Here is a 27,090-nt window from a genome sequence, read left to right on the forward strand (position 1 = left end):
GGGGTTAAAAGCGCGGCCGCGCGAAGCGGGCAGCATAGCTCCTAAGCGGAATTTAAATTTAAAATTATAAGATCGAATAGGAGGAAAGACTTCAACGCCTTTTTATTTAAACATACTAATATAATACTAGTATTATTTAAAGAATTTAGTTTAAATTTAGGCGTCGGTCTTAGGGGGTTTATCAGCTTTCTCGTAAAATTTAATAATATGTTCTAATATAATTTTATTAATAGAAATATTATTAGTTATAAAGTAATCGTTAATAACCTTTTCGCAATAGGGAAAGTTTTCTTCCTTACCAGTAAAATAAATAAAGTTAGCTACCTTTATTATATAAAATATATCCTTATTTCCCTTGCTAGCTAAAATATCGATTTATTAGTAGAAATAACTATTAAAGAATCGTTTATACTCCTAACCTTTCACTTCTAATACTTTCTTAATTATATTCTCTATTAAACCGCTATTAATATTTTTAAAATTTAAGGTTCCTCCTTCTTCCTCTACTTAATCCTCTTCAACTATTCTTTTAATACCCTCTTCTATATTAGTTCGTATTGTACAGATAATTTGTAACTTATGTTTTTCGGCTAACTAATTAAAATTTAATACAGATAGTTCCTTAATATTGTTAGGGTTGATAAGACCTTTAGGAATACTATAAAATTTAATCGATATATAGTAATTAACGTTATTAATACAAATTCTTCTAATTATCCGATAAGGAATTAAGGAAATGCGGGGGCCGGTTTAGGACGGTAGGGCGGAAAATATAAGTACTTAATCCGGACTACTAAGAGTTTTACTAATAAATATAATCCCTAGCCGGTTAGCAACCCAGTTTTTAAAATGATTAAATCGTTAATAAGCAACTCTCTTTACAATTACAGAAATTAAAAGGCAATATATAAACTTTAATTATAGTAATTCCGGTTCTTTTTCGTCAGAAATTTCTTTATAAGAAGGCTTCCTATACGCAAGGCGCGTATTAACCGTCTTTAAGGGCGTTGAAAGAATATATTATCCGGCTAGTAGGGCGTACCGAAAGTAAATTAGAGTTCTATAAAGGAAATAAATATATTATTTATAGGCAGGGCTAAAACGAAGGGAATTGCTAAGCTAATCGATATTAGGAATATCGTAAATTAATTAAGGGTAATTTAAAATAATAGAGTTATCCTCTATTAAATTATAAATAAATAGGTCGATAACTTTACAATAAATACCTACTTATATTGTTAATTTAAAGAAGTAGGTAATATTACCCTTAGCGTAACTATTAGCGAAATAGAGAAGTTTGGGGGTTATTAGCTTGAAATAGGGGGGCTAATAGCGATAAACGAAATAGCAGTAAATAAAATTAAAAATAATATAATTATTATTAATAAGGGTAGAATAATATAATTTATATAATGTATAGGAAAGGTAAATGGAAAGATTTAATAAATTAAAATATTTGTAACGGCTATTTATTAAAATCTATTTATTTTAATAATATTTAATTATATAAAGATAGGCTCCTATTTTCCTCTTCCTTATCCTATAAATTAGTACTTCTAAGTACAATTTAATTAGGAGGCTATATATTTCCCTAATTGTAAACGGAATTATTTTCGTTGCTTATAATAGGACTTATGAAGTTAAGTTAGTATACAGGGACTAGGTGGTAGTAATCGCTGGGGTTGGGGGTATTAGGAGCTAGAGTGCTTATTAATATACTTATAAGGGGAGTAGTACTTATAGCGTTAACTTAGTAGCTACCGCTATTGTAGAGATATTATGAATTATAATTATATTAACTTTAAGTAGATTACTAGCCGTTATTACCGCTATTATTATTATTATTATTATTATTATTATTATTCTTATTCTTATTTTTATTCTTATTATAATTGGAGAGTTTAACCTCTTTTTTAAAATTAATACGCGAATAGTATTTAGTCAAAAAATAACCCTTCTTATTATAGCGGGTATATATTTTATTTTTTATACCGAATTTAAAAACTTTATTATTAATTATACGAGAGAATTAGATATTAGAAGCGGATATAGTGTTAAAGTCTATAGCGTTACTATTTTAGTTAATATTGGGTTTAGGAATGGAGGCGTTAGTACTAGTAGTAGTGCCGGTCTTATAGAAGGGGTTAGTATTCTTTTTGCGCCAATCTTTATCCTCTAGGTTTTTGGCTAAACTATAGGCCTTAATAAGCTATTCTTCGTATTTATTATTAATAAATTAATTGCTTTAATAAATAAAGGTAATACGGATACGCTCGCTAATCTTCTAATATAAATAGTAAATTTTTATATTGTTGTCGAAATTGCAATAATCGATAAGGAAGGTGAACTTCTCTTCGAAATTTTACTACTTTATTCCTCTAGTTATTTTCAACTCCTCTAACTTACAGTAAAAGTAAATAACGACATTAATATTATTATATTTTTATTAAACTTATTAAATAATTTAAAAGTAGTATTTTATCTGGTAGGTTCGCTGGTGAGGACTATTTTAAATTTAATTTCAATAGTTTCGAAGGGAAGGCTTTCGATAGAGCGGGCGATTAATGAGAATTTAGTACGTTCGGTAATAAAAGTCTTTAATCTATTAAGTAAAATTAATTTAATACAAAAATATTAAATATAATATTTAATAATCTATTTAATAAAAGTACCTTTATTATCGAAAGCGGAAGATATAATAATATACAATACCAACCTATAGCCGTTATTATTAATAGAGGTTATTGTTTTAGGATCCTCGTCGTTACTAAGGTTTTCGTCGGGGGGTAGAATAACTTTAAATTCGGAAATAAATTCGGCTTTAGAAGCAGCGATAATATCACAGGGCTAGATCATATGCCCTGTGCCAGTCATGTTATTGGCCAATGCTGCACTGTAATACTACGGCTCAATTACAGCTATGGCCATAGCATTAAACTTAGCCTTAGCAGTGGTTACGGGGTAAATCCACCTGGCTAGGTAGATTTTACCCGTATCCTATATCTACCTTAACTACGTACACCTTTCTTACTTCCCTCGTACAATGATAAAAATTATACCTTATACCTAACAATACCCTCGCCCCGTAATAATTTATTATATTTATATATTGTGCTACACGCGCTTACTTATTATAAATATCACGACGAACGCTTTTTTTAGTCATTTACTAGTAGTTAAATTTTTAGATCGGTTTTAACGTTTTCGCCTTTCGTAGAATAAAAAATTAATCTAATAACGATATTTATCCGTTTAATATTTTTATTTATGAGCGGATTCTATAATTATCGTAATTATAATAATTAAACGTTAAGTAACGTCCTTAATCCTAAGTATATTTATTTTACTTGCTCCGAAGATAATAACGATACCGAATCAGTAATTATTAATTATTATAATAACGATACCGATACTAAGTCTATAATTATTAATAACCTTCCCAATCTCCTAAATAAAGCTACTTCTATTTTTATTGATTAAATCTCAATTCTCAATATAATTAATAATTACCCTATTCCATAAGAACTAAATTCCTATAAAATTAAGGTTTTTTACCCCCCCAACTATTATCACTAGCGCTATAAATTCTATAGTCCTAACTTTATTCCTTAAGGATTAAATAATCCTCTCCCGGCCAGTAGTAACGAAATAATTACTAATAATAAAATAGCCCTAATAACTTTACGTATATATAGTAATAATATTATACGTCGTTATATTTAATCCTTTTTATACAATATATTACTAATTAACAACCTTATTACTTTATACCTAATTACATTTCGCTAATATATTAACTATATCGCCTAATTACTGACTTCTATTACTATGATCGACACTATCGCTAAAACCGTTTATATTTTAAAGAATATTACTATTAAGAGATTTTATATAAGGAAGCGGAGGATTATATTAATAAATAATTTTTTAAAAAAACCTCTAAAACGAAGTAATTTAATAGAAATTTAAAACTAAAAAATAATTTAATGAAGATAAAGATAGAGAATAATTATACGCAAATTATAATAAAGAAATATTCAATATAATTAATAATAACGGGGTTGAAAACTTAAATACTTTTATTATAAATTTAAATACTTTATTTATAGAATTAGGTCGCTAAATTATAAATTAATAACAATAGTTTTATAGCCTTATTTAAAAATAATAGCGTTAGCGTTTTTACTAGCTTTAACTTTAATAATAATAATTCTAATAATAGTTATAGCGGAAGTTCCGGCGGTAACAGCGGTAAAAGTCCTAGCGGTGGTAGCGGAAGTCCTAACAACCCCCCCTTCAAACTCCTAGTCTTAATTTCGGCTATAAATTATAATAGTAATAATCGCCGTCGTATAATACCCAATTTTAAAGTTTTCGACGCATCCGGTAAAATACTTTATAATTGTAACAACGTTTATTTAATTTAGCGTACGAAGGTCTATTTATAGTAGAGTATAAATAAATAAATATTTCCTATAAATCGTACTAAATTCTTTTATATTTATACCCGTTTATCAAGGACCTTAACTTCAACGAATTTAATATTATAAAATCTATAAACAATTTAATTAATAATAATTATATTAAATCTAACCTAATATAAGAAATAATCTTTTATTTATAGAAAAAAGGATAGAAGAGTTAGATTCTAAAGGTTAAAAAGAAGTTAGAAATCGCTTTCGCGGAGTATTGAATTAAATAAGGCCGTATATATTAGTAGAAGGATATAGAAGAACGAATTCTTATTAACTTAAATGATAAAGATACTTAATTGTAGTTTATTTACGAAATATATACGGTAAAACCAAATAGTTACCCGAACTATAAAAAAACATATAAAACTTTTAATAAATTCTACTATTAATTAAAAATATATTAATTAGTTAAGGACTTTTGTAAGGCCTATTTAGCCTATATAAAAATTAAATTATCAAAATATTTACCTGCGGGATTTTTGAAACTTCTTCCGGTTCTATTCAAAATATAAATAAAAGTCTTAATCGATTACGTTACCTTAATAACCCCATATATACGGAGGGGAAGGATTTATAAGTACGTAACAGTTATTATTAATTAATTTATTAAAATAAAGTACTATATTCCTATAAAAATCTTAGAAACGGACGAACTAATAGAAAAATTCATTGAAAAGGTTTATAGTATTTATAGATTACTAGATAGTATCGTTTCTAATAGGGGATTATAATTTATTTTAATAACTTAGAGGATTTTATACGAACGGTTAGGTATTATAATAAAATCTTTATCCGTATTCTATTCTTAAACTAATAATTAGACTAAAAGGATTAATATTAAAATAGAATAATACCTCCGACTCTATCGTAATTAGGCCTAAAACGATTAGGCGGATTAGTTACCTTTAATTAAATTCGCTTATAATAATACAATTTCCAAAATAATTAGTATAAACCTTTTTTATACTAATTATAATTTTTACCTTCATATAAGTACCGAATTAATTAAATTTTATCCTCCTAACCTATTAAAAGTATAAAAAAAAGAGTTCTTTAAATCTTGAAAAGTTATTAACCGTTTTTAAACGATTTTAAATAGCGTAATTACGCTCTCTAAACAAATATAAAACTAATATAAAATAAATACGAATAAGAATTATAATAATAAGCCTAAATATTATATTAATAATAAAATTCTATTAAATATTGAGAACCTCGTTACGGGAAGGCCTTAAATAAAATTGGTCCTTGGATGGGAAGGGCTATGTACAATTATCGAAGCAAATTCTTACTACGTAAAATTAAAGTTCCTTAAAAACATGAAAATTAACCTAATATTTTATATATCTATAATTAAACTTTAAAAAATAGCCGGATTACCCAGTTAGTATAAAATTAAAAATAATATCCGTATAAATAAAGGCCAGGTAATAACTAGAACCAATAAATATAAGAACGAAAAATAGTAAGAATAAGAATTCGAAGATATTATAGGATATAGTAAAGCAAATAATAACCGCTAATAATATTATGTTAAATAGAAAAATATTAGTAAACCGAATTAGCAACTGGTTAAAAATTTAAAAGAATATAACGATACTATTTAAAAATTCTACAACGCTAACCTTAATATACTACTACCGCTAGCCTAAATTAAAAACAACGAGGGTAGGAATAACTAAAAAAGAAATTAATAAAGCTGAAAAATACCTTAAAATAATGAAAAGTATTACCAATTCAACGAAATATAAAATTAAATAAAAAGTAAAATATCAATAAAAATTTATTAAAAAAGAATTTAGGACTTATAAAGTACGCCCTATCCTAAATCTCTAGAAATAAGTGTCCTAAATTTATTCCTAAGGATAATCCGTTTTAATTATACCTTAATCTTTTTACCTTATTACATTATAGGACTTTTATAAATAAATTTCCCTAAATCAGTCTCCCTAATTCGAATAAAATTATATAATATTTATAAAAAGTTAGTATAAATAGGATAGAACGTTTTTAATAATTATATTTACGAATATAAAGTAAAGAAAGAAAAAAGAGGGATATAAATACAATTCGAATATATAATATTTATACTTATACTAATAGTAGCACTTTAAGCGTCCTCGTACGCCGTTATACTATATAGCCCTTATAGTACCCCCTATGGAAGCTAACGATAATAAAAGGGAAAAGTAATAATTATAAAAACAATTAGAACATTATTTAAAACTATTTAGTATAATAATAAATGTCTTAATAGAACGGTTATATTTAATAATATTTTAGTTAGTATTTTACCCTTAAATAGGTATCCTAACGCTAAGTAGCTTCCTATTTTAGTATGCGCGCTAAGCAATTTTATTGGAATTTAATTGGGTATATCTATGGGGTAACCGAGAAAGCCTACTTTGAAGAATTTAAAGGTAAAACTATATATATAATTAGCGATTTCGTAAACAGGGACTTCTTTTGAGAGGAGGTAGTATTATAAGGCTAAATCATATATTCTATACTAATTATATTATTGGCTAATGCTGCACTACAGTACTGCGGCTCAATTGCAGCCATAGCTATAGTATTAGGCTTAGCCTTAGCAGTAGTTATGGGGTAGATCCACCCGGCTAGGTAGATCTTACCCGTGCCCTATATCTGCCCTAGCTACGCATACCTTTCTTATTTCCCTCGTACAACAATAAAGATCATACCTCATACTTAACGGTACCCTCGCTCCATGATAGATAAAACGTTAACGAAGGTTATTAATATACTTTAAATATTTATTACATTATTTCTTATACCCTTTCTTAGAGTTAGCGCGGAAGTTGGTAAATTTTTATTTTAAAGCGATGATATTATTATTAAGGGTATTAACAACGTTGGAATAAGTATTGCGGATAGTAGTAAATTCGTTGGCGTAATTATTATAAAGGTTGTAAATAATTTTATTATAATTTTTAATTACCTCTTACACGTAGAGGAGGGCTTGAGTTTAAATTGTAGCGATATTATTATTGCGACATTTAATATTATATTAGGCGGTAGCGAACTTCGCTTTATAAGCTTCGAATTCCTACTATATTTTTTAGGTTTAAATACGGGTAGCAACAATATTATTATAGAGAAGGCGGTTAAGGGCTTTAAAAATTATTTAAAAGATAGGGAATTAAGCGAGGCTAAATATATATTTGGTAGCGATATTAATTTAAATTACTCAATTATTAAAAGATTCGAAAGTCTAGACAACATTAGAATAATATTCCTAATTAACCGGGTTTAGAGTAACGAGGGCGCCGACTATAATAATAGCGAAAAAGTTATTAATTACCGGAGCAACGTATAAAACAATATCGGATATTAATTGCTAAATTAATACGTTGGGTAAGTAGAAGGGAAAAGAGAGTACGAATTATTTAATAGTGATATTCAGCTTAATAGTTATTTAGTTCGAGGCTAGAATTGTAACGCGGGGTTTTAATTGCGTAGAGACAAATTTTAATTTAAAATTAATAATATTAAATTAGTAACGTTATAACAATTGAAATTAATTATAATTATTCTTCCTTTAAATAAGTACGCGCAACGCAATAATAAGGTATAATAAATTATTATAGGGCGAAAGGGTATTATTAGGGGTAGGGTAAAATATACGTTATTATACGAAAGAGAAAAAAGGAAGTATACGTAGAGGATTGGCTATATAGGCGAAAGCTTGGTAGATTAGTCCGTGCGCGCGTATGTGAGATTGTACGTGATTAGAACATATAATTAGTACGTAAGTGTATAGTTCTAGGCTATAGTATTAGCTCTAGTATGGTACATATATAGTCAATGCAGTGCAACTATATTATAGGCTAGCCTTATAATAATAATTTAAAATAAGTAAATTAAGCCGAAAAATTAGTAATAACGGAATAGATTTATAATAATTATTTTCATATTACTATTACTAAATTACTATCTGAATTATTCTACAATTATTACTTATATAGTCTAACCAATCTAAATCGGAGTTATAAAAATATATTTCCTATAACGATTACTAAAAGGATTATAAAATTAATTAAAGGACGAACTACTATCGTTAAAGCTTTAAAGAAAATTAATAAGGATTATATAAAATAATATAATAAATTACATAAACTTAAAGAATTTAAAATCGGTAATTACGTCCTCCTTAATATAAAAAATATTAAATAACGAAGACCTAGCATTAAATTAATAAATAAATTCTTAGGGCTTTTCTAAATTATTAAGGTCGTTAGTAATAAAAGGATAGCCTATTATTTTACCCTTCTGGAATATTATTATATTTATTCAGTATTCCTTATCGCTTTATTAAAACTATATTATAATAATCCTAAGGTAATAGCACCGTAAGGAAAAATAATAGATATTGAGAACGATTTTATATAATATAAAGTAGAGACGATTATAAAATATCGAGAGTTGGGAGGGAATTAGTAGTATTAAGTAAAATAAAAGGAGTATTCGGATAACGATAATAAATAAATATTATAAAAGGATTTAAATTGTCCGGAATTATTAAAAGAATACAAAGCGAAGGAATTGTAGAAGAGGAAAGCCGAAGGGGGCCTGGTAATTAAATCGATAAAAGTAAATTAAATAGGTTAATAAGAGGAGGTTAAAGTAATTAACGATTGTAACGTATTAATAATTATAGAGTATTATTAATTATAATATATAGAGTATTAAACGATTATAACGTATAGAGTATAAGATAATTATAATATACAAGATATTAGATTAGAATTGGGGGAATTATTAAGAAGACGGGCGATGGCGCGTAGGTAGAAGGAGGAGGAATTAGCTAAAAAATTATAGAGGATAATAAACTAAAAGATATAATAGCGCGCTAATATCTAATTATTAATTATTTATTAAACTAATATTCTTCCCCTTAAACGACGATATTATTAATAAAATAAAATTAGAAAATTATAGAAATAGAAGGTTAAGTATTGTAATAACCGCCTAATTTAATTTTTGTATCCGAATTCAAATTGTATATTAATATAAGAATTAAATTTATCTTCTTAAAAATTAAACTCTCGCGCGCAACCGCCGCGCCTATTAATAGATAATTTAAATTTAAATTTTACTTTCGTTTATTATTATATTATTAACTACTAATATTAGTATATTCTTATCGTAGGGTTAAAAGAACGCTTCGACGGGTAATAAATGGCGAATATTAGCGTATATTAAATTTATAATTTAGAAAATATCTGCTAGACCAATTATATTTATAGGGGTAGTAAGAACTATTAAGAAAGTAGGAACTATAATATTGAATTATTCGTTATCGACAGTACGAATAATAGTAGGGGTAATTTAATTAGTATGGCGATTATTAGTAAGACGGCGGAAATTATAGTATTCTATTTATTTATTAAAATAGCAGCTATAAAATTCGGAGGGTACTAAAAGAAAAATATAGAAGCGTTCGTAAAAGATACAAATTCTAATTACTAAAGTATTAATAGAATTATAAAAAGTAATGATAAGGGTAAGCGCGATATTATTTATATTTCTTACGTAAATAGCGATTATATTTTTTTTAAAATATGATTATACAATTATAGAAGACTAGAGGGAAATTATAAAAGCGCTGGTTTAAAATTTCGAAATACGCCGAATACGTATTGTTATTTAAAAAAATAGTTTTATTAGTACTAATATTAATAAAAAAGGAATAAAAATTTAATGAATTTTATTAGATATAAATAAAGTAATTTATAATTAAAACTATAGCGGTACTAATAATATTGGGCGGCAAATTAATAATAATATTTATAATTTCCTAAAAAGAGATAATATAAAGCGGATTATAAATAACGCTATTAAATAATTAATATAAAAAATATAGGGCGGAAGGGAAAAGCGCTTACTAAGGCTAAGAGTAATTAAATTTAATAAAGAGGGTTAGATTATAAAGGGTATATTAATTAGTAGGGCTAAGGAAGGCGGTTATAGTAGTAATATAAGTAGGTATACAAATTTGCGCGAAGGAAGGAGGAAGAAGAAGAAGAAGAAGAAAAGAAAAGAATGAAGAGGGGTTTTTATAATTAGCATTAAAAGTATAAAATAGGGTAGAATCGGGGTAAATAATCGAAGTACGAAAATACGGGCGTTATTAAAAAACTCTTAGACGGGTTAATTCGGGACAATAGAATATAAGGAAAATAATAGGGGAAAGTAGTAAAAAAGAATAAAAGAAAAGCGGAAAGAATAATTTAGAACGAAAAAATAATTAATAGGTGTTAAATCGATAACAGGGGGATAAAATATAATAAGACGGAAGGTAATTAATTTAAACCTAAAACGGCGGCCGGTAGAAAATAAAGAAATTACAGACGGTAGGTAGAAGGTAATCGAAGCCGGCGGAGAAATAGAATCTACGGGTATTAAATAGCGGGCTAGTACCAGTATAGGAATAAGAAGAGCCGGAGAAGGTAGCATTTCGGCGATGATATATTTAATTAGGAAAGTAGATTACGGAGGAATAATAATAAAAGGGCGCCGGTAAGGAGGTTATGAATATAAAGTATTTATAGGTTTTTAGGATAGAAATTTAGGAGAGGGGGGGTTATATTAAATCGCTAAGGATTTATTAAAATATTAAATCCGTACTAATACTGAGCAGCGTTAATATCCGTATAGTATAGCGTTATAATATAGCGTCGGAATAGTTCGGAACCGTCGCAAATTTAACTACTATAAAATAGAATTTGCAACGATATAAATAACCGGTCGAACTCGCCTCCAGAATTGTCGGGGTTAACTATTAATATATCTTTAGTCTTCCCCTTACCTTAACGTCCCCTATGTATTTACGCTATCCGTAGGCACCTTAACTTACCTTCTTCTACAATCCTAATATAGAGATTATTGGAGGCTAACTAATTTGACCTACAAGTTTATTAAGTGTAATAACTAACCTATTTTACCTACTTTACCTAATACAAATATTAAATTTCTTCCTTCTACTATTATAAATTTCGACGAAATCCCCCTCCTTTTTGAATATTTTAATAATTACACCTACTATATAAAAAGCAATAAATCTATTACGGGCAAGACTAACCGTAATAAATAAGGTAAACGGTAAACTACCTTTATTCTATATATTGTTATAAATAGTATTACTCGTTTTAAACCTATAATTATCTTTTATAAAGAGGGTAAAGTACAAGAAGAAGAATAACCGTTCTATATTCCTAATATCGAAATTCAATTCAATAAAGTAGCGTATTAAAACAAATAATTATTACTTAATTAATTTAATAACGAACTTACCTCTATCGTAAGAGAACTTAACTAAGAGCTATTATTAATTATAAATATATACCTATTTTATAATACCCAGCGAATACATAATAAACTCAAAGACGAAATACCTTATAAAGTAGTACTAACTATAATTCTTAATAGCTTTACTAACCTTCTCCAACCTCTCAATATAACCATTAACTTATTATTTAAAAAAATATTAAAAGAAGAAATAAAATTAGCCGTAAAAAACTAAAAGGAGGAAAACCCGGGTAAATAATAATCCGTCTCCAATAAAAGGATTATAATTATTTACATTATTTTGAAATACTAGAAACCGCTACAAACTAATAAAAAGGGTATAATTATTATATTTTTTAAAAATAACAATATATGTATCCTTCTAAACAGCAATTAAAATTACTTAATTAATATTAAAGAGATTAATAGAAATACTATTAATTAGCATTGTTGGGAGGACGCTATTAATATTACTATTAGAATTAATAATTTTAAAACCATTCCCGTTACTAAAAACGACAGCGTTACCTTCGAATTATAAATAGAAGAGAGGGCGAAGTCTAATTATAACCAATTTGAAAAGGCAAAATTAAAAAAACTAGTACAAACAATGTAAATTACTTATATTAAGGAATAAAAATAGCCTTATTAAATAAATAGAATAATATAATGAACAACTCTAATAATAAGAATAATAATAACAATAGGAGCAACTAATAATCTAGATTATCACTAGTAACTAGCAATTTAATTTACCAGCAACTAATAATTTAGTAAGCAATTTATATTATTATTAATAACCAATACTAGCAACTAGCAATATCGCTAGTAACTAGCAATTTAAATAATAGATAAATTAAAGCTCGTTATCCTCCTCATTATTACTAACTTCGCCGTCGTCAAAATTAATAAACTCGTCACCAGTATACTCGATATATCGATATATATATAAGCAATCCCTTTCACTTCCTACTACTAACGAACTACATTAAAGCGGTTATCCTATTTACACTAGTATTTACCCAATTTAGTCACATAACAATAAACATTACCAATACCCTTAAGTCTAACTTCGAGCTCAATCTTTTTATGGCTTCTATTACAAATCTAACCAAAGTAGGTTCGTTTATCTATATCTATAAGAGTAAGGCCTTCTAGTACGTTAGAAAATAAGAGCATTCGCGGGACGACAACGTAATTAGTATATTCAGCGAGTTGCTAGGAATTTAGGTAATTATTTATAATATTTATAAATAGGGTAAGCGAATTAGAGAGAGAGAGCCTCAATACTATAGGGTTTATTTATTTATAAACAAAATCGATATCGCCAAGGATTAACTTCGTCTTTACTATAGCTAGATTATTAGGATTCAATTACAAGGGAAGGTTATAAGGGGGAAAGAAATAACAGGGGGAAAAGACAAGGCACCGAATTTATAGTGTTCCGGGGTCTCAAGCTATCTCCCCCACTATTTTCTCGGGTATAAAATGCACATATTCGAACAATATGCTTGCAGACCATACCTAATTTCCAGGGAACCTAAAAATGTTGGAGGCTGGAAAGGCGACAACGAAAAGGGCTTGATTCTGGAGTTGTCTAACGGAAGAGGAGAAACGGAAACCAGGGCAGCCTAAATACCCAGGAAGGGAGTGCCGGTAAATGGGACGGCCCAGTGAATGGGCAAGGCCGGTGAATGGGCGGCCCAGGGCACGGACTTCCAACAAAAAAGCTATGCCCCGAGATTATACGGTATAAGAGGAGCTGTCCACTGTAATCTCTTCTCTTCAACCGCCCGCCTTCGTATCATCCGAACAACTCTTTTTAGGTATCTCCTGCATACCACCCCATATCGTCAAAATTCTTCCCTTCGGCTTTCGAAACCGTCCGGGGTTCTGCGGTCCGATCTTTTCCAACATAACGCCGGTTTCTCCAGTCATGATATCCTCGAACGCACACAAACGTCTCAGCTCAACTCAGCAACCACACAGGTACTAGGTCGTGCGGGGTACCGGTACATGTGAACTGTGAGCACCTCGTGTTATGACAGATCAACCAACCGCCTTACAATGCCATGATTTGCGCTCGTGCCTCGGAGGTTCGTCTACTCGTCTGGTCTATCCTCACTAGTCAACAATCGGTTTTGTAGACCTGACGAGTAGCTATACTACCTAGAGGTATCTGTGGCTTGCAGGTCTCGGCGTGGATTGCGGTGTAACTGTCCATCATATGGCCAATAGCCATTCCGTTGTGTCGGAATCTGCATTCTCTGTAACCACCAATATTCCGTCTTTTTTCCACAGTCATCACCACTAACGCCGCCACCAGACTGGACCACTACCGATTGTTATTGTATACAACCGGATTCGCTCAATTTGGTGTGCACTATTGCAACCAATCGCACAACGTTTTCTATCATTCAGCACTGTCCCGTTGGGCTAACGAGGATGTGACGAGGAGGAGGGGGGATGCGGGAGGACTGGTTCAATTGAATGGATGCTGCCCAACATCGTCTTCCTACGACCCATCCCATTCTCAACTGCATATCGCCAGGGAACCAAGCAACACCAGTATATGGGCTGAAGTCGTACCCATCATCAGTCGCAATCCGGGCTTGACGAGAAGCTTTGCGCCTCCCAAAATGGACCCTGCCTCGGTCATCGGGGTCGCCAGCAGCGCCATCGCCTTTCTAGAGTTTGGCGCCAAGCTGATATCGGGCACCAAAGCCATCTACGACTCCAAGGATGGTATTTTGCCCGAGCATACTGCGATAGAACAGCACTACAAAGATTTGCTTGCCTCTAGCTCGAACCTAGACATCAAGGCCAACGGCAGGGCCCATTCACCAGAGGACCTCTATTTCCAGAAACTCTCGTCCAATTCAGACATGACTGCCAGGCTATCATTGACCTTTTGAATGCCCACCGGTGCAATGAAGGCAAGAGGAGACGCCGGATCTTGGGGAGTGTCAAGGCTGCCTTCAAACTCCCAGGTTTCAAAGAACAGCTGCGCAGTATCGAAGAAAGGCTGGATAAAACACAAAAAGCAATGCAACTGCATGTTTTCCAACAATTGAGGTGTGTCCCCCGAAAGCTTTTGGAAAGTCGGCATTTACGAAAACTGACTTATATACCCTTGCTAGACAGGAGATATCGGATGCACACGTCACTGTCGTAACCATTCAAGGCCATGGAAACACGATGGCAATGAGACCCCAGGACATGACGGCAGCTGACAAGGAGCAATACCCATCGTCACCGTCAATTCACGACCTCAAGGCGCTGATGGACCAACTCTCTAGCATGGTTGGAACTCTAGAACTCCTGCGTTTCGAGTCTGTCCTGGCCAGTCTGAACTACGAGACTCGTGAAGTTCGCCACGACACCATCAAGGATGCTCATGTGAAGACCTTTGGGTGGGCACTTGACTCAAACTTTCCTCTCTCGAAATGGCTTCAGTCGGGAGACGGTATTTTCTGGGTTTCGGGGAAGCCCGGGTCGGGGAAGTCAACCCTCATGAAATTCCTAGCAGATCACACACAAACCAAAACCTTCCTAAAGCAATGGGCTGGGGGGAACGAGCTGGTAGTGGCTAGTCACTACTTCTGGTGCTCAGGCACCTTGATGCAGAAATCTTGGCACGGCCTGCTCCGATCTCTGATTTTCGACATATTCAGGAGTTATCCTTTGTCTATTCAGCAAGCTTGTCCCGAACGATGGGCAAGAGCGGGCGCCCCAGGAGCGGCTTCCACGCCGTGGACAATAGCCGAATTGGCCAATGCTCTCCGTGCTATGGCTACCCTACAACCCAGTTCATCCCTGAGGTTCTGCTTCTTCATTGACGGACTCGACGAGTATGAAGGAGATCATCTCGAACTTTGTGAGATATTCAAGGGTTTAGTTCGGGCTGGCACTATCAAGATGTGTCTTTCAAGTCGCCCATGGCCAGTCTTTGAGGATGGCCTGGGCAAAGACCTCTCACGCAAGCTGTACGTCCAGGATCTGACATACAACGATATCAAGACATACGTTGCAGCACAACTAGAGTGCCATCCCAAATGGAAAACGAACAGCTTGACCGAAACAGAAAGAATGGACATGGTCGAAGCGGTGACCAAGAAAGCGGATGGAGTCTTCCTCTGGGCATACCTCGTTACGAGGTCCCTCCGGGAGGGTTTGTCAAATCACGACACAGTTACCGATCTCACTAGGCGGCTGGAGCACTTGCCAGGCGACCTCGAGAAACTTTTTCGCCAAATGCTGGAGAGCGTCAACCCCGTCTACCAGAGCAAGATGGCATGTTTCCTCCAAGCTGCAACAGTTTACAACCCGAACTCGGTAAACTACAATTATCCAGAAATACCTCTAGACGCAGGAATATACTGCAATATGGAAAAGGAACTTGACGAGCCGGGCTACGCATTGCAATGCTCCCTTGTCCAAATCTCAAAGGCATCCAAAACTCACGACACGTTTCATGAATGGCTTCACAACGATAATGAACACGTATCTCCCGAACTGCGCACATGTATCTCGAAGCGATATGCACAAATGCAGGACATCATCAACTCGCGGACAAAAGGGATTCTAGAAGCACCGATCATGCAAAACCGTCCTCAGCCGCCCATTGTACAATATTTTCACAGAACAATGCACGACTTCATACAGACGACAGAGATTCAGGAGTTCCTTTCTTCCAAGTTAAGCAACAATTTCAATATCCATATTTGGATCATGAAAGGCCACCTTATTAGAAGAAAGGGATATCCGGTTGAATCCTACCGCTCCGATTCTTCATTCATTGAGCTTCATTCGGACCTGGGAGATGAAGTCACACACATGCTAGCGTGCGCAGCGAATGCATTATCTGTTATCGAAAGGGAGGACTTCAAAGCCGTATTCACTCTACTCGACGAATATGAGAGGGCTCTTCATCATCTTAGCCTCCAAGCTATAGCCTCTGAACCATCACGCAAGAACAAGATGCTGCTTATGGCACGGTATGCTGGCAAGCGACCCTACCTCAATCTTGCCACTTACTTCCGCGAGATGGTTGTGTTGTATGCTTGCCGTTCTTTGCTTAGTGAATACTTTGAAGCTAAAGCAATGGAGACTCCCGATTATCGGGATGGTCTGCCTGGACCTTTACTCCTCCAATTTACAGTATTAATATTTTCGGGCAACCTCCGGGGGTTACGCCTCAATCGATATTCTCTGAGACCATGCCATAATATGGTCGAGCGACTTCTTCGTACTGGGGCAAATCCAAACGAGCCATTCATCGACCAAACTGCCGGATTCCATTATGCCGAAGAAAAAATGATTACCTCTATGCACAGACAGGACCCCAAACAGGAGTTAGAAAGGATACTGATCCAGTTCAAGATATCACCGTGGGTTTTTCTGATGCGGATATGTTTTTGGCTTTATGGGGTCCCCGTATGTCAGTGTACTGGTGACATGGAGACATGGCAGTTTCTTACTGCTTTTGAGCCTGATTTCCGGGTGGTCGGCCTTTATCTGAACTACGGGGCCGATCCCAATGCAGAGTTCTGGGATCGTGAACCAAAGCCTTTGCTTGAATGTTCCGAAAAATGTTACGGCACCAAGAACATGTCTATATTTTCGGTGTTCAATCCCAGCATGACTGGTGTTCAAATTCATACTCCTACGCATTACGTGGCAGAGTTTCTAGAGCACCCCATGTTCGGAAAGCCCCCCTTGTGGTCCATCTCCTGCTTCTTTGCCTATATCTGGTCCCCATTCCAGCGCCCTTTGCGCCACCAATATCAACGGGACTACTTGGCGACTCTGGACACTTTTCTCAGCAAACATCCAAGCCTGGACGCATCCAGCCACATCAGCGACGTTATCACGAGTTTGGAACTCGATAGTCTCGGTTGGATCATCCTAAACGACGAGCCAAGCAAGTCTCCCTTTGTCCAATTTTGCGCACACATCTGCTATAAGGACACGTGGACAGAGGACTCGGCTCTGAACCAGTTCCGGTCTGCGATCATAGAGAAGCTGATCGGCTACTGCGGTACCATAAATGCGGATGAGAAGTTCTTCACCTTGTTGGAGTTTGGGATATCAAAGGCCGAAAAATGTCCTGAGGATATTAAGCGGCGGTTGTTAATGTTGGACCTTGTCGAAGAGAATCGAAGCCGTAATGACAGTGTGAGTTAGAGTCAAGGTGGGAGTGGATGGAGGTGATGAAAGTGAGGAGGTCTACGGCTTCTTTCTCCCTTTGAGAGCACGTTTGGTTTGACGGCTCTCAAAGGGGTTGGATTCTGAAGGGATGACCTATGTGCACACGTAAGGAGCTTGAAGCGGAGGTTCATCTGTTCTGGGAAAGGATGTGGGCAAGTTCTTCGTATAATGGGTTCCTGGGTTTGTGAACAACTGATGGCTAACCATGAGATAGGTCCTTCACTTGCATAGTCTTCTTCTTCCACCAGTTGTTCGTTGTGGTCGTTTACATTGCTTTGTTTTTCCTGTTTTTTCCTTTTCCTTTTCTTCCTAAGTCTTCGTTCGATTTTCCTTTCCTGCTTTTTCTCTTTTCCTTTTTCCCATGTCTCTCTCATTCCATGCTCTATATATCTTGTCTCTTTTCTTCCTTTTCTTAGGTTTTCCTCCCTGTATCTATGCTTCCCATGCTTCTTATCCCCATTTCATACGCGCCCTTACATGTCTGACCCTTACAATGTCAACGTCGTCTCACACCATTACCCCAAAATGCTTGCAAGCTTGTGATATCTACAGAAATGATAGCCCATTACGACTTCTCTTACACTTATCTATCGAGGAAACCACTGCGCCACTGCTTCCCGAGACATGGTGAGCATGGGAAATGCCGTCGTTCATGGCCACCACTGAGATTACCGCGCGAAGATCTGGGGCACAGAACCATTGTGGTGTAACCTGGTGTGACCTCTAGTGTCAGCAAATTGCCGGGTGTCACGAACTCGGGGAATGCCACCCACACAAACTCGGAGTTTGCACAAGGCTCTCGGGCAGTGGTGTCGTGATGACTCGTATAAGACTTACATTCCTCCAGCATGCATATCACTCACAAGCTTCAACAAACTCTGTCCTGAGTCCTGACGCCTCTGCCCTGGTATCTCATCACCTTGGCCTTCGTCAAGCTCCCAGCCCTAGACCGACCATGGCAGACGACACAGATTTGGATCCAAGCGCCAGCCCTGGCAAGACTCTAGATCAACTGACTCTTCGAGACCTTACTGGCATGATTCACAGGCCTTGCACCAATGGATGCGGGAAATCAGCCACAGCTTTCTTTGGTTATCTCCAAGGTGCCACGCACTTGCTCGATGAGCTAAACCAAACGAGTTATGAGAGTGAGGACGACATAGACGACTCACCGACTTCGGATGTTCCCCTCTTTGCGCTTGATAAGTTCGTGAGAAGCTGTGCACCGCCCGAAATGGCATCTGCGATTGAAAATTACAGCGGGGGCCAAGTTGTCGACTGGTTCTTTACCACCGGCGACGATGATAGTCTTATTTCGCTCATTGATCAGACTCGTAACGAATGTTTTCCTGAGTTCTGCAAGGCCTTGACGTGGAAGGGCAACCCTGATGTATCGGGTATCGGAGTGAGTTCAACCGTTCATACCTGTCTTGTTAGTTCAAGTCGAGATACTCCTAACACATGATGACAGGTCGATGCAGCATTCATTATCCAGGCTGTGTTTGCAACCGTATTTCTACTCATATACATTGGCTTCCAAATTTCAGACACCATATACTTCCGACAGCACTTGGAAAAAGGAGACTACGAACACCTCAGTCCGGAGCAACCCCCTCGCGAGCATCCTACCAAGAACAACACCTCTCAAGAACCGACACAGTCGATGAAGATCTCAGACCTCCGCAGAGCTTTCGACGACTGCCTTGAGCTCTTCTGGTCAACCTGCTACGTCTTTGCCTTCACGCTCGTCATAGCAGCCCTCACGTTCAACGTCGTTTACAGATCCGAAGGCCACATCTACTCCGGATACTTCGGCTACCTCGGAGCCGTCCACTCCGTCGCTGTCCTCTTATGTCTCTGGCCATGGTTCCCGGGACGTACCAAATACCCGGTCCTCACATTCTCCGGCCTCGTTGCGCTCCTCCTCCTAGTCACGGGCGTCAGCATCACCTTCTTCAGCGAAACCAAATCTCCTAAGAACAAGACGACCTTTGAGTCGGTATGTCTCGAAGGCGGGCAATCGACTCATTACGTCCAGGGCCTCGTCAAGTATACGCCTTACGCTACTCTGGCTCTCATCATCTTCTGGGGCGCCTCGCTGTTTGTTATTCGGCGTATCCGTCTGAGCTTTGTCAGCGAGAAGACCGACTTGGATATAACCAAGGAGAGCCGTGGTGCTTTGTCGCTGTACCTGGCTGTTACCGGGGTCTTGGGCGGTTTCCTGGTTCTTTCCAGTCTCGCCATTGCTTGGGTCTTCCTGGTGTTTTTCATGTACCTTCGCAACAAGGTTAGGAAGCTTTCTGGGCCTTCGTATGCTGAAGACGAATGGGGGTTTGGTCAGGTTGTTGCTGTGGTCGCTTGGATGCCACTGCTTGGGCAGTTCTCTGCCATAGTCGTGCGTAAGTATCTCTCCCTAACCAACAGAAATGAGTTATGTGCTGTCTCATGGACGACCCTGCATTCCTCCTCAATGCCCATCAGGACCCGACTAACAGACGGTGTTGCTCACCTCTCCAGGCAAACTATTCGCCAGCCAATATCTCACTGACCACGCCAAAAAGTGGTTCGAGCCAGTCCCAGAGCATCAAAGGCGAACACCTTGGATTATAGCTAATGCCCTGCGCAAGACGAAGCCCCGGGCCGAAGAGATGCCTTTATCGCCAATATCCGGCCGTTCTTCGCAGTTACGACAGCAGCCAGCGAAAACTTGGTAGCAGTAATACTACAGGTATTAAGGGGCGTCAAGTGTCCGCGCGTATAGCTCTAGGGCGCGAGGGTGAAACGCAAGAGAACCCATCAAGCTTTGGAATACTACATGTATCGCCTTCTCTAATCCACCAGCAAAGACCTCTCTTGCATGAAACACCCATCTTCTGAGCGGTCTGACGCATGGTTCTCTGGTCAGTAGGTTGAAGCACCGACGAAACTGAGACTACTTCCAGCAAATGACTTGGTGGAAGCAAACACGAGTCAACAATGATCCATCGGGGCCACAGGCCGGCTGATGTGCCACTGAATCATCATTCTCATCATATGGTGACAGTGACAGCTTTATTGCATTCTTGCTTCATGAATTTTTTTTCCAAAATCTGCACTTGACCTTCGATCCTTCCTTGCAACTCTTCCTCCAAAACACTTCCGGCTGCCCACCACGAACAAAACCAAGTTTCCACGTCAATCTTCACTATCCTTGAGAATTGAGAAAGTACACTGCACATCCATTTGCAGAAGAAAGCGCGGCCTTTGGCGGTCATACATCTTCACTGCCGCATCTTGCCTCGCTTGAGGTTCCCAGGCCGACGATGGATAGCCCTCCTTCCATCCCCTAGCAATCACAACGTCCAAGCTTCTTCCGCACCCGGTTGGGAGAGTTTGTGTTACTCTTTTTTATCCTGTACTACACGCTAGCTGCGACCATCCTCGTGTTCATCGTCCACGACCGCCCACGATTAGAGGAAATTTTTAGAGGTAAGGAAGGCCTTGCTTCCACTCCCACCTAGGTACCCATTACTTTAAGCGCTGTTTCAAGGACATAATGGCTAACAGACCAAACTCTGACTAGGTCGTTTTGCAGCATCCAACATGTCCACCCACCATCCCCCCCTCCACACCCGCGGCACACCCTCCCTCTCCGAACCGTGCCTCGAGCAAGAGCGAACAGCCACCCTCCTCGCCCTATTCGCAGGTTTCGGCGCAGCCGACCAGTGGTACGCGCATCACTGGATACTGGCTGTGTTGAAGAGCCAGGTGATTATCTTCATCGGACTCGTATGCTTGGGGCTTTGGCGCAATGGGAAAGCTTTTCAGGTGTGCGGAGTCACGCTTCTTTCGTGGCTTATAAGGGGATTGATCGCACTGGCGGGGTGGTGGGCGATGGATTTGGCGTTTTGGGTTGCGGGTGGGATTTATGGAACGCCGGGGTGTCCGGTTGGGGATGATGCGAATTAAGGAAGTACGCGGGGGGGAGAAGGAACCTGGTGGGAAATGGTAAAGTTGACTTTTCCAGAGAAGAATTGGACAGTTGGTTCAGGGAGTCAGTAGTAGGTCAGGCAGGCCATCAAAAATGCAACACCCCAGGGTGTTGTTGGTTGTAGCGGAAGGGAGCTACTAGACGGAAGCAAACAGTTGTTGGGCGGCGTGGGCGGGAAGGGCCAACTGCGACTCCCGTCTTGGCCCGGACCGGTTGATGACAAAGGCGCGGATGGGAGGCATTCCCACGGCCAGTTGGTCCCAGAACAACGATTAACCAACAAGAATAAGATGAGCCAACAACAATATGTTCCCAACAAGCTCTGGCAGCCGCTGGGCTTTCTCGCAGGATCCCAATTCAACGTCAAGGCATAAAGGGACAAAATGCCCATTTCGTTTACATGGCCATGTTCCGTGATTCATGCGCATATCACGTCCCATATCCCGCCCCTTCCGTTTCTCACCTTGTTTAAGTCACAGGGAGGACCTCTCCCATCTATCTCTTGGAAGTTGCGTTCCTCGTCGTCCGATTCTCGACTGCCCACATGTCTCATTTCCTTTTCTCTCTCTTCCTCTTTTTCCACAGCTTTTCATACTTCATCCAATTCGCATACTAGCTCACGGCATAATTTAACTTTATTGTTTCTGCGCCCGGTCTTGGACTCCTTTTTCCTTGATCTTACCACCAATCACTCACTCACTCGGCCTCAAACCAGAATTGACCATAAACATCATGACGGATAAGGGCTCGCCTCTCGTCATCAACCACGCCGCAGCGCGCCTGCACCTTCTTCACTCGGCAACCCGACGATGGTGGAAGCCACTCTGGCCTTTTATCCTCCTTTTCCACCTCCTCTCCGCAATCTTCACAATCGCCCTCGTCGTCCTCATCCACAACACAGCAGCCAGTGACAGCAATAACAACAGCAGCAGCAACATGGACCTCATCCTCGCCAAGTTCCCCTTCCCGCCCCCAACAACAACATCCTCCTACCCCTTCCACTCTGTCAACCTCCATGACATCCACGCATCCAATCTGTCCAAGCGCTGGGGGCACTTCGACCGCCTCCCCGCCACTCCCAAATGCTACAGGCAAGAACGAACCGCCTGTTACGATCCAATCAAGGATCCCTTATGTAAGCTAGATCAGATAGAACCAACGGGACCAATCAGGTAGGACCCGAAGGAAGGACCCGAAGGCCCGGGTCCGGATTGACGGGTCCATGAAGGCCAGTATATAAGACGGCCTCCCCAGGCCTCTTGAATACCGGCTCTTCAGCAAGCAATAGCTTCTACAATCAATCAGTACCTTTCGGCTACTACTACCGTTGTTCTACCTATCCCAGCGATATACTCCTGTGCTTGTAACGGTTCGTCACACCGCCGCCCTGATTTCCCTCTTCGGTGGTGGTCTCTTCGGCGCTGACCAGCTGTACGCCAGGAACCTACGGTTTGGTCTGACACGACTGCTGCTGCATGTTTGGGCGTGGTGTTCAGTGATAGCGGCGAGTATTTTCTCGGGGCGAACGCCGCGAACGTACTGGATGGGAGTTTGAGAGTTGAGATAATCTGTACGGTTGTAAAAGAGAAAACCTACCTACACTCACCCCCAAAACTATACGCACCCACCCCCTATAGTAAACCTTTACCCTGACAGCCCACGCCAGTCCGTAGCCCATATATGATACCTACATTTGAAACCCCTGTTTTTGCTGTAAAATTTCGTATTTCTAATGTATGTAATATTCTATAGCTATTCGAGCGCCCTTTTCTTTCTCGATCTGTTTAACTCAATCTACTTTAACGGTCGATTAATATTACGTAATTATACCCAGTTGTATTGTAATATATATTTTTACATCGTATTTAATTGACGGTATATTGTATTGCTCCAAATTAATTGCCTATCGCTAATAGGCTTCGTATAGATGCTGCGCTGTTGTTATAAATTAATGGATTCGATTGCAACCTTTGTATTAAGCGCTTCGTTCAATTACGATATTTAGATTATCCCTAACCCGCTAAAGTTATTATCTCCCCTTGATACCTTCGATAAAGTACGCCGTTAGTTTACCGTTGTTTATCGTCGTTATTAGTTTAGTATCGTTATTCTATAGTCCTAAACGTATAAGATTAAGAATAAAGAATATTCGATATATAGTATAGTTAACCGTTTTATTTATTAATATAATTATACTTCGTATCGTAAATAACCATCCGATAACCTATATAATAAACGCCTCTGTATATTTACGAAGATCGCTAGGGATTACTTATTTAAGGTAATAACTAATGCGATTGCGGCGGCTAGTTGGAAATAGATTATAATAGTTACTAAGAGTATATATAAAGGTTACCCGCTATCTAAGAACTTCCATAACTATCTTTTCTTACAGGAGAAGGTATTAATTCTAAATACTGAAGCGACCTTTTAAGTTAATACCCTATTCGAAAGAAGGGAATTTACTGTGACGGCGCTGGCGGACTGGGTCTGGGTGCCATGTACGAAGGTGGTTTACGAGGGTGTTGGAATAAGATATATAGAGGATTCTAGGTATAGTATAGTCTAGGGGATGCGAGCCCTTCAATTGGCTATATTAAGACTGACTATAGGGTAGATTCTAGTACGTATAGGGTTTACTATGTAGGTAAAGGGGATACGAATAAATGGATTAATTAATAGCAACCCGTATATAGGTCCTGTTATCGTTTATATAATTAGGGTATTTATTCAAGTTTGTACGCTTATACCTAATTCTCTTCCTCTTTTCTTTTCCCTATTTAAAATCTTCTATTATAAATAGAATCTTAACTTTACCTTCAACTTACCTATATTATACCCTTATATTATTTTAAATTAACCTAATAATTACTTAGGAAGGTTAAATCCTAAAACGAAATTAGAAAGATCCGTTATAAGAATTTAAAGGACCGAATATTTATAATAATTATATAATAGTACGATTACATTAAATATATAATAATATTAATAGCCGTAAAAGTACCGAATAAACCAAAAATTATAACGACGATCGTTATAACGAAGATATTTCTAATAATAAATATAATAATACTTTCTTTAGAAAGGAGGGTGAAAATAGCGACGGAGAAGGAGGCTTTAGTTTTTCTAATTCCGACCCTTTATAAGAAGAGGATACGGTTATTAAATCGAAGCTTAAGAAGAAGGTTGTTATTAACGACAAGAAGCCTACTTCTAAGTACTAAATTATTAATTTTATTATTAAGGATAATACGTATAAGGCCGTACATTTTAATAAGGAGTATTATAACGGCTTCTACTCTAATAAAGAATACTTTTGCGGTAAATTTACAATTTTTCGTAAAAAATCCTTATATTATATATATTATTTATTTGAATAACCCGATAAAGAATTAGCCGAGGTAATCGTTAATATAAGAGAAGACGATAAAGAGCCTGAACTATTTTTTAAATTATTTAATTAGTATATTACGACGGCGGTTGAAAATACGAAGACTTTCGACATTTATTTAATTAGGTACGAAGTTATTAACGATTTAAAGTAGAAAATAGAAGAATTCGTTGAATTATTTATCTGCGATTCCGTCCTTAATATTCCTTTTTAGATTTTATTCTCCTCTTTAAACCTCTTATTTTCCGGCTACTTAACTGAGGAAAAGTTCGCCGAATTATACTATAGAGACCTCTAGGCTATATTCTAAGAATTTAAATTACTATTTATTATAAATATAGTATAGAAAGAATTAATATTAGAATTGTATTGTTTCGTTTCCTATTTAAACGTTAAATTTAAAATTATTTATAATTGGGTCCCCGCTTTAGCTAATTATTATAATATTATTATTTCTATTATAATTTAAAAATTAAAGGATTCCCTTATAGAAAAGGAAGATACTATTGAGGAATTAAAAGATTTTATCGCTAATTTAAGTATTAGTAAAAGAATAATTAAGAATAAGAATAAAGGAAAAGTTAAAGAAATAGTATTTTTTAATATCGAGAAGGATGCTAGCGAGGTTCTTTTTAAGGTTTTTACCCGCTTTTGAACTTTACCCTCCGAAATTGACTCTAATAATAGAAAACGTTCTAACTCCTATTATTATAATATTAAATAAACTAATCCTACTAAATATTATGATTAAAATAAGGAAGATAATATTCCCTTCGAAGCCTAATACGATTTAATTTAAAATAAATTCAAAATTAATGCCGATTATTATTTAACTAACTATAACAAGTTTCTATACGTTAAAAGTCGCTTAATTAATTATACTTATTATAATTTAATACTGTACTTACGTAAAATTTATCCGGATTAAATTAAAATTTACTTTGGTTTAATAATTTATTTGTAATATTAATACTATAATTCTAATTAGGAAGAGAATACGCTCTAGAACTTTATTAAATTAAAAATAAAAAACAATAATAATTTCAATTTCTTTAAAAATAAATTTCTTCAGATAGTTAGCGAATATTAACATCCTAAGACCGAGTAGAAGCGTAAATTATTTTAACGCCTTCTAATTGAATATAAGAAATAAATAGGCGCGAAGTATTACGATTCTACTATTTTCTTTAAATTTTACTATATAGATTGCTCCGGTTTTGAATAAATATTAAAGACTATCGCCGATAAGAATAAAATTACCTCTAAGACTGGTAAGAATAAAAATTTTAGTAGAAATAATGTGGGCTCTAGCTCTAATTCTGGTTTTACTCCTAAATTTACTAATAAAGGAAGCGGAGGCGCCGTTCGTTAAAATAGTAATTATAAAGAAACTATTCAATTATTTAACGAGGGTAAATACTTCTTTTATAAGGAGAAGGATTATACCAAACACAATTATCCCGAGAAGGAACGTTTCGACTACGAATATTATAATTGTATTACTATTATCGTCGACTATTATTTAATTTACAAAAACGGAAGTAATTAAATAGTTCTAATTATCCCGGCCGTTCTAATTACTAAGAAATAAAGAAATTAATTACCTTAAGTAAATTAAATTCCTTTTTAAGGAAAGTATCAGTTACAAAATGATGGGAAAAAGATAAATAAAAATATAAAACAAAGGAAGGATTTAATTTAATACCCTTTTTAGGAGGGGAACCCTTACTTATTTA

At 36.2% G+C, this 27,090-nt stretch overlaps 3 protein-coding genes across 3 annotated transcripts; all 3 read left to right on the forward strand.

The window, feature by feature from the left end:
* Positions 1-14,670: 14,670 nt before the first annotated feature.
* B0H65DRAFT_157867 (uncharacterized protein) lies at positions 14,671-18,162 on the forward strand. Its single transcript, XM_062821188.1, has 2 exons — positions 14,671-14,858; positions 14,924-18,162. The coding sequence occupies exons 1-2, from the start codon at positions 14,830-14,832 to the stop codon at positions 17,967-17,969; spliced, it is 3,075 nt and encodes a 1,024-aa protein (XP_062682945.1). The 5' UTR covers positions 14,671-14,829; the 3' UTR covers positions 17,970-18,162.
* Positions 18,163-19,227: 1,065 nt separating this feature from the next.
* On the forward strand, positions 19,228-20,707 carry B0H65DRAFT_507854 (uncharacterized protein; the record flags this gene model as incomplete). The annotated part of the gene is made up of 3 exons (XM_062828176.1): positions 19,228-19,398; positions 19,465-20,392; positions 20,511-20,707. 3 exons carry the CDS (start codon positions 19,228-19,230, stop codon positions 20,705-20,707), a joined length of 1,296 nt encoding a protein of 431 aa, XP_062682946.1.
* An 848-nt stretch (positions 20,708-21,555) lies between these two features.
* Positions 21,556-22,085, forward strand: B0H65DRAFT_461586 (uncharacterized protein). Its single transcript, XM_062826606.1, has one exon. It carries the CDS (start codon positions 21,576-21,578, stop codon positions 21,939-21,941), a length of 366 nt encoding a protein of 121 aa, XP_062682947.1. The 5' UTR covers positions 21,556-21,575; the 3' UTR covers positions 21,942-22,085.
* The last annotated feature ends 5,005 nt before the right edge of the window (positions 22,086-27,090 follow it).

This window comes from Neurospora tetraspora, assembly GCF_033439725.1.
Source record: "Neurospora tetraspora strain CBS 560.94 chromosome Unknown B0H65scaffold_3, whole genome shotgun sequence".
NCBI classification, from domain to species: domain Eukaryota; kingdom Fungi; phylum Ascomycota; class Sordariomycetes; order Sordariales; family Sordariaceae; genus Neurospora; species Neurospora tetraspora.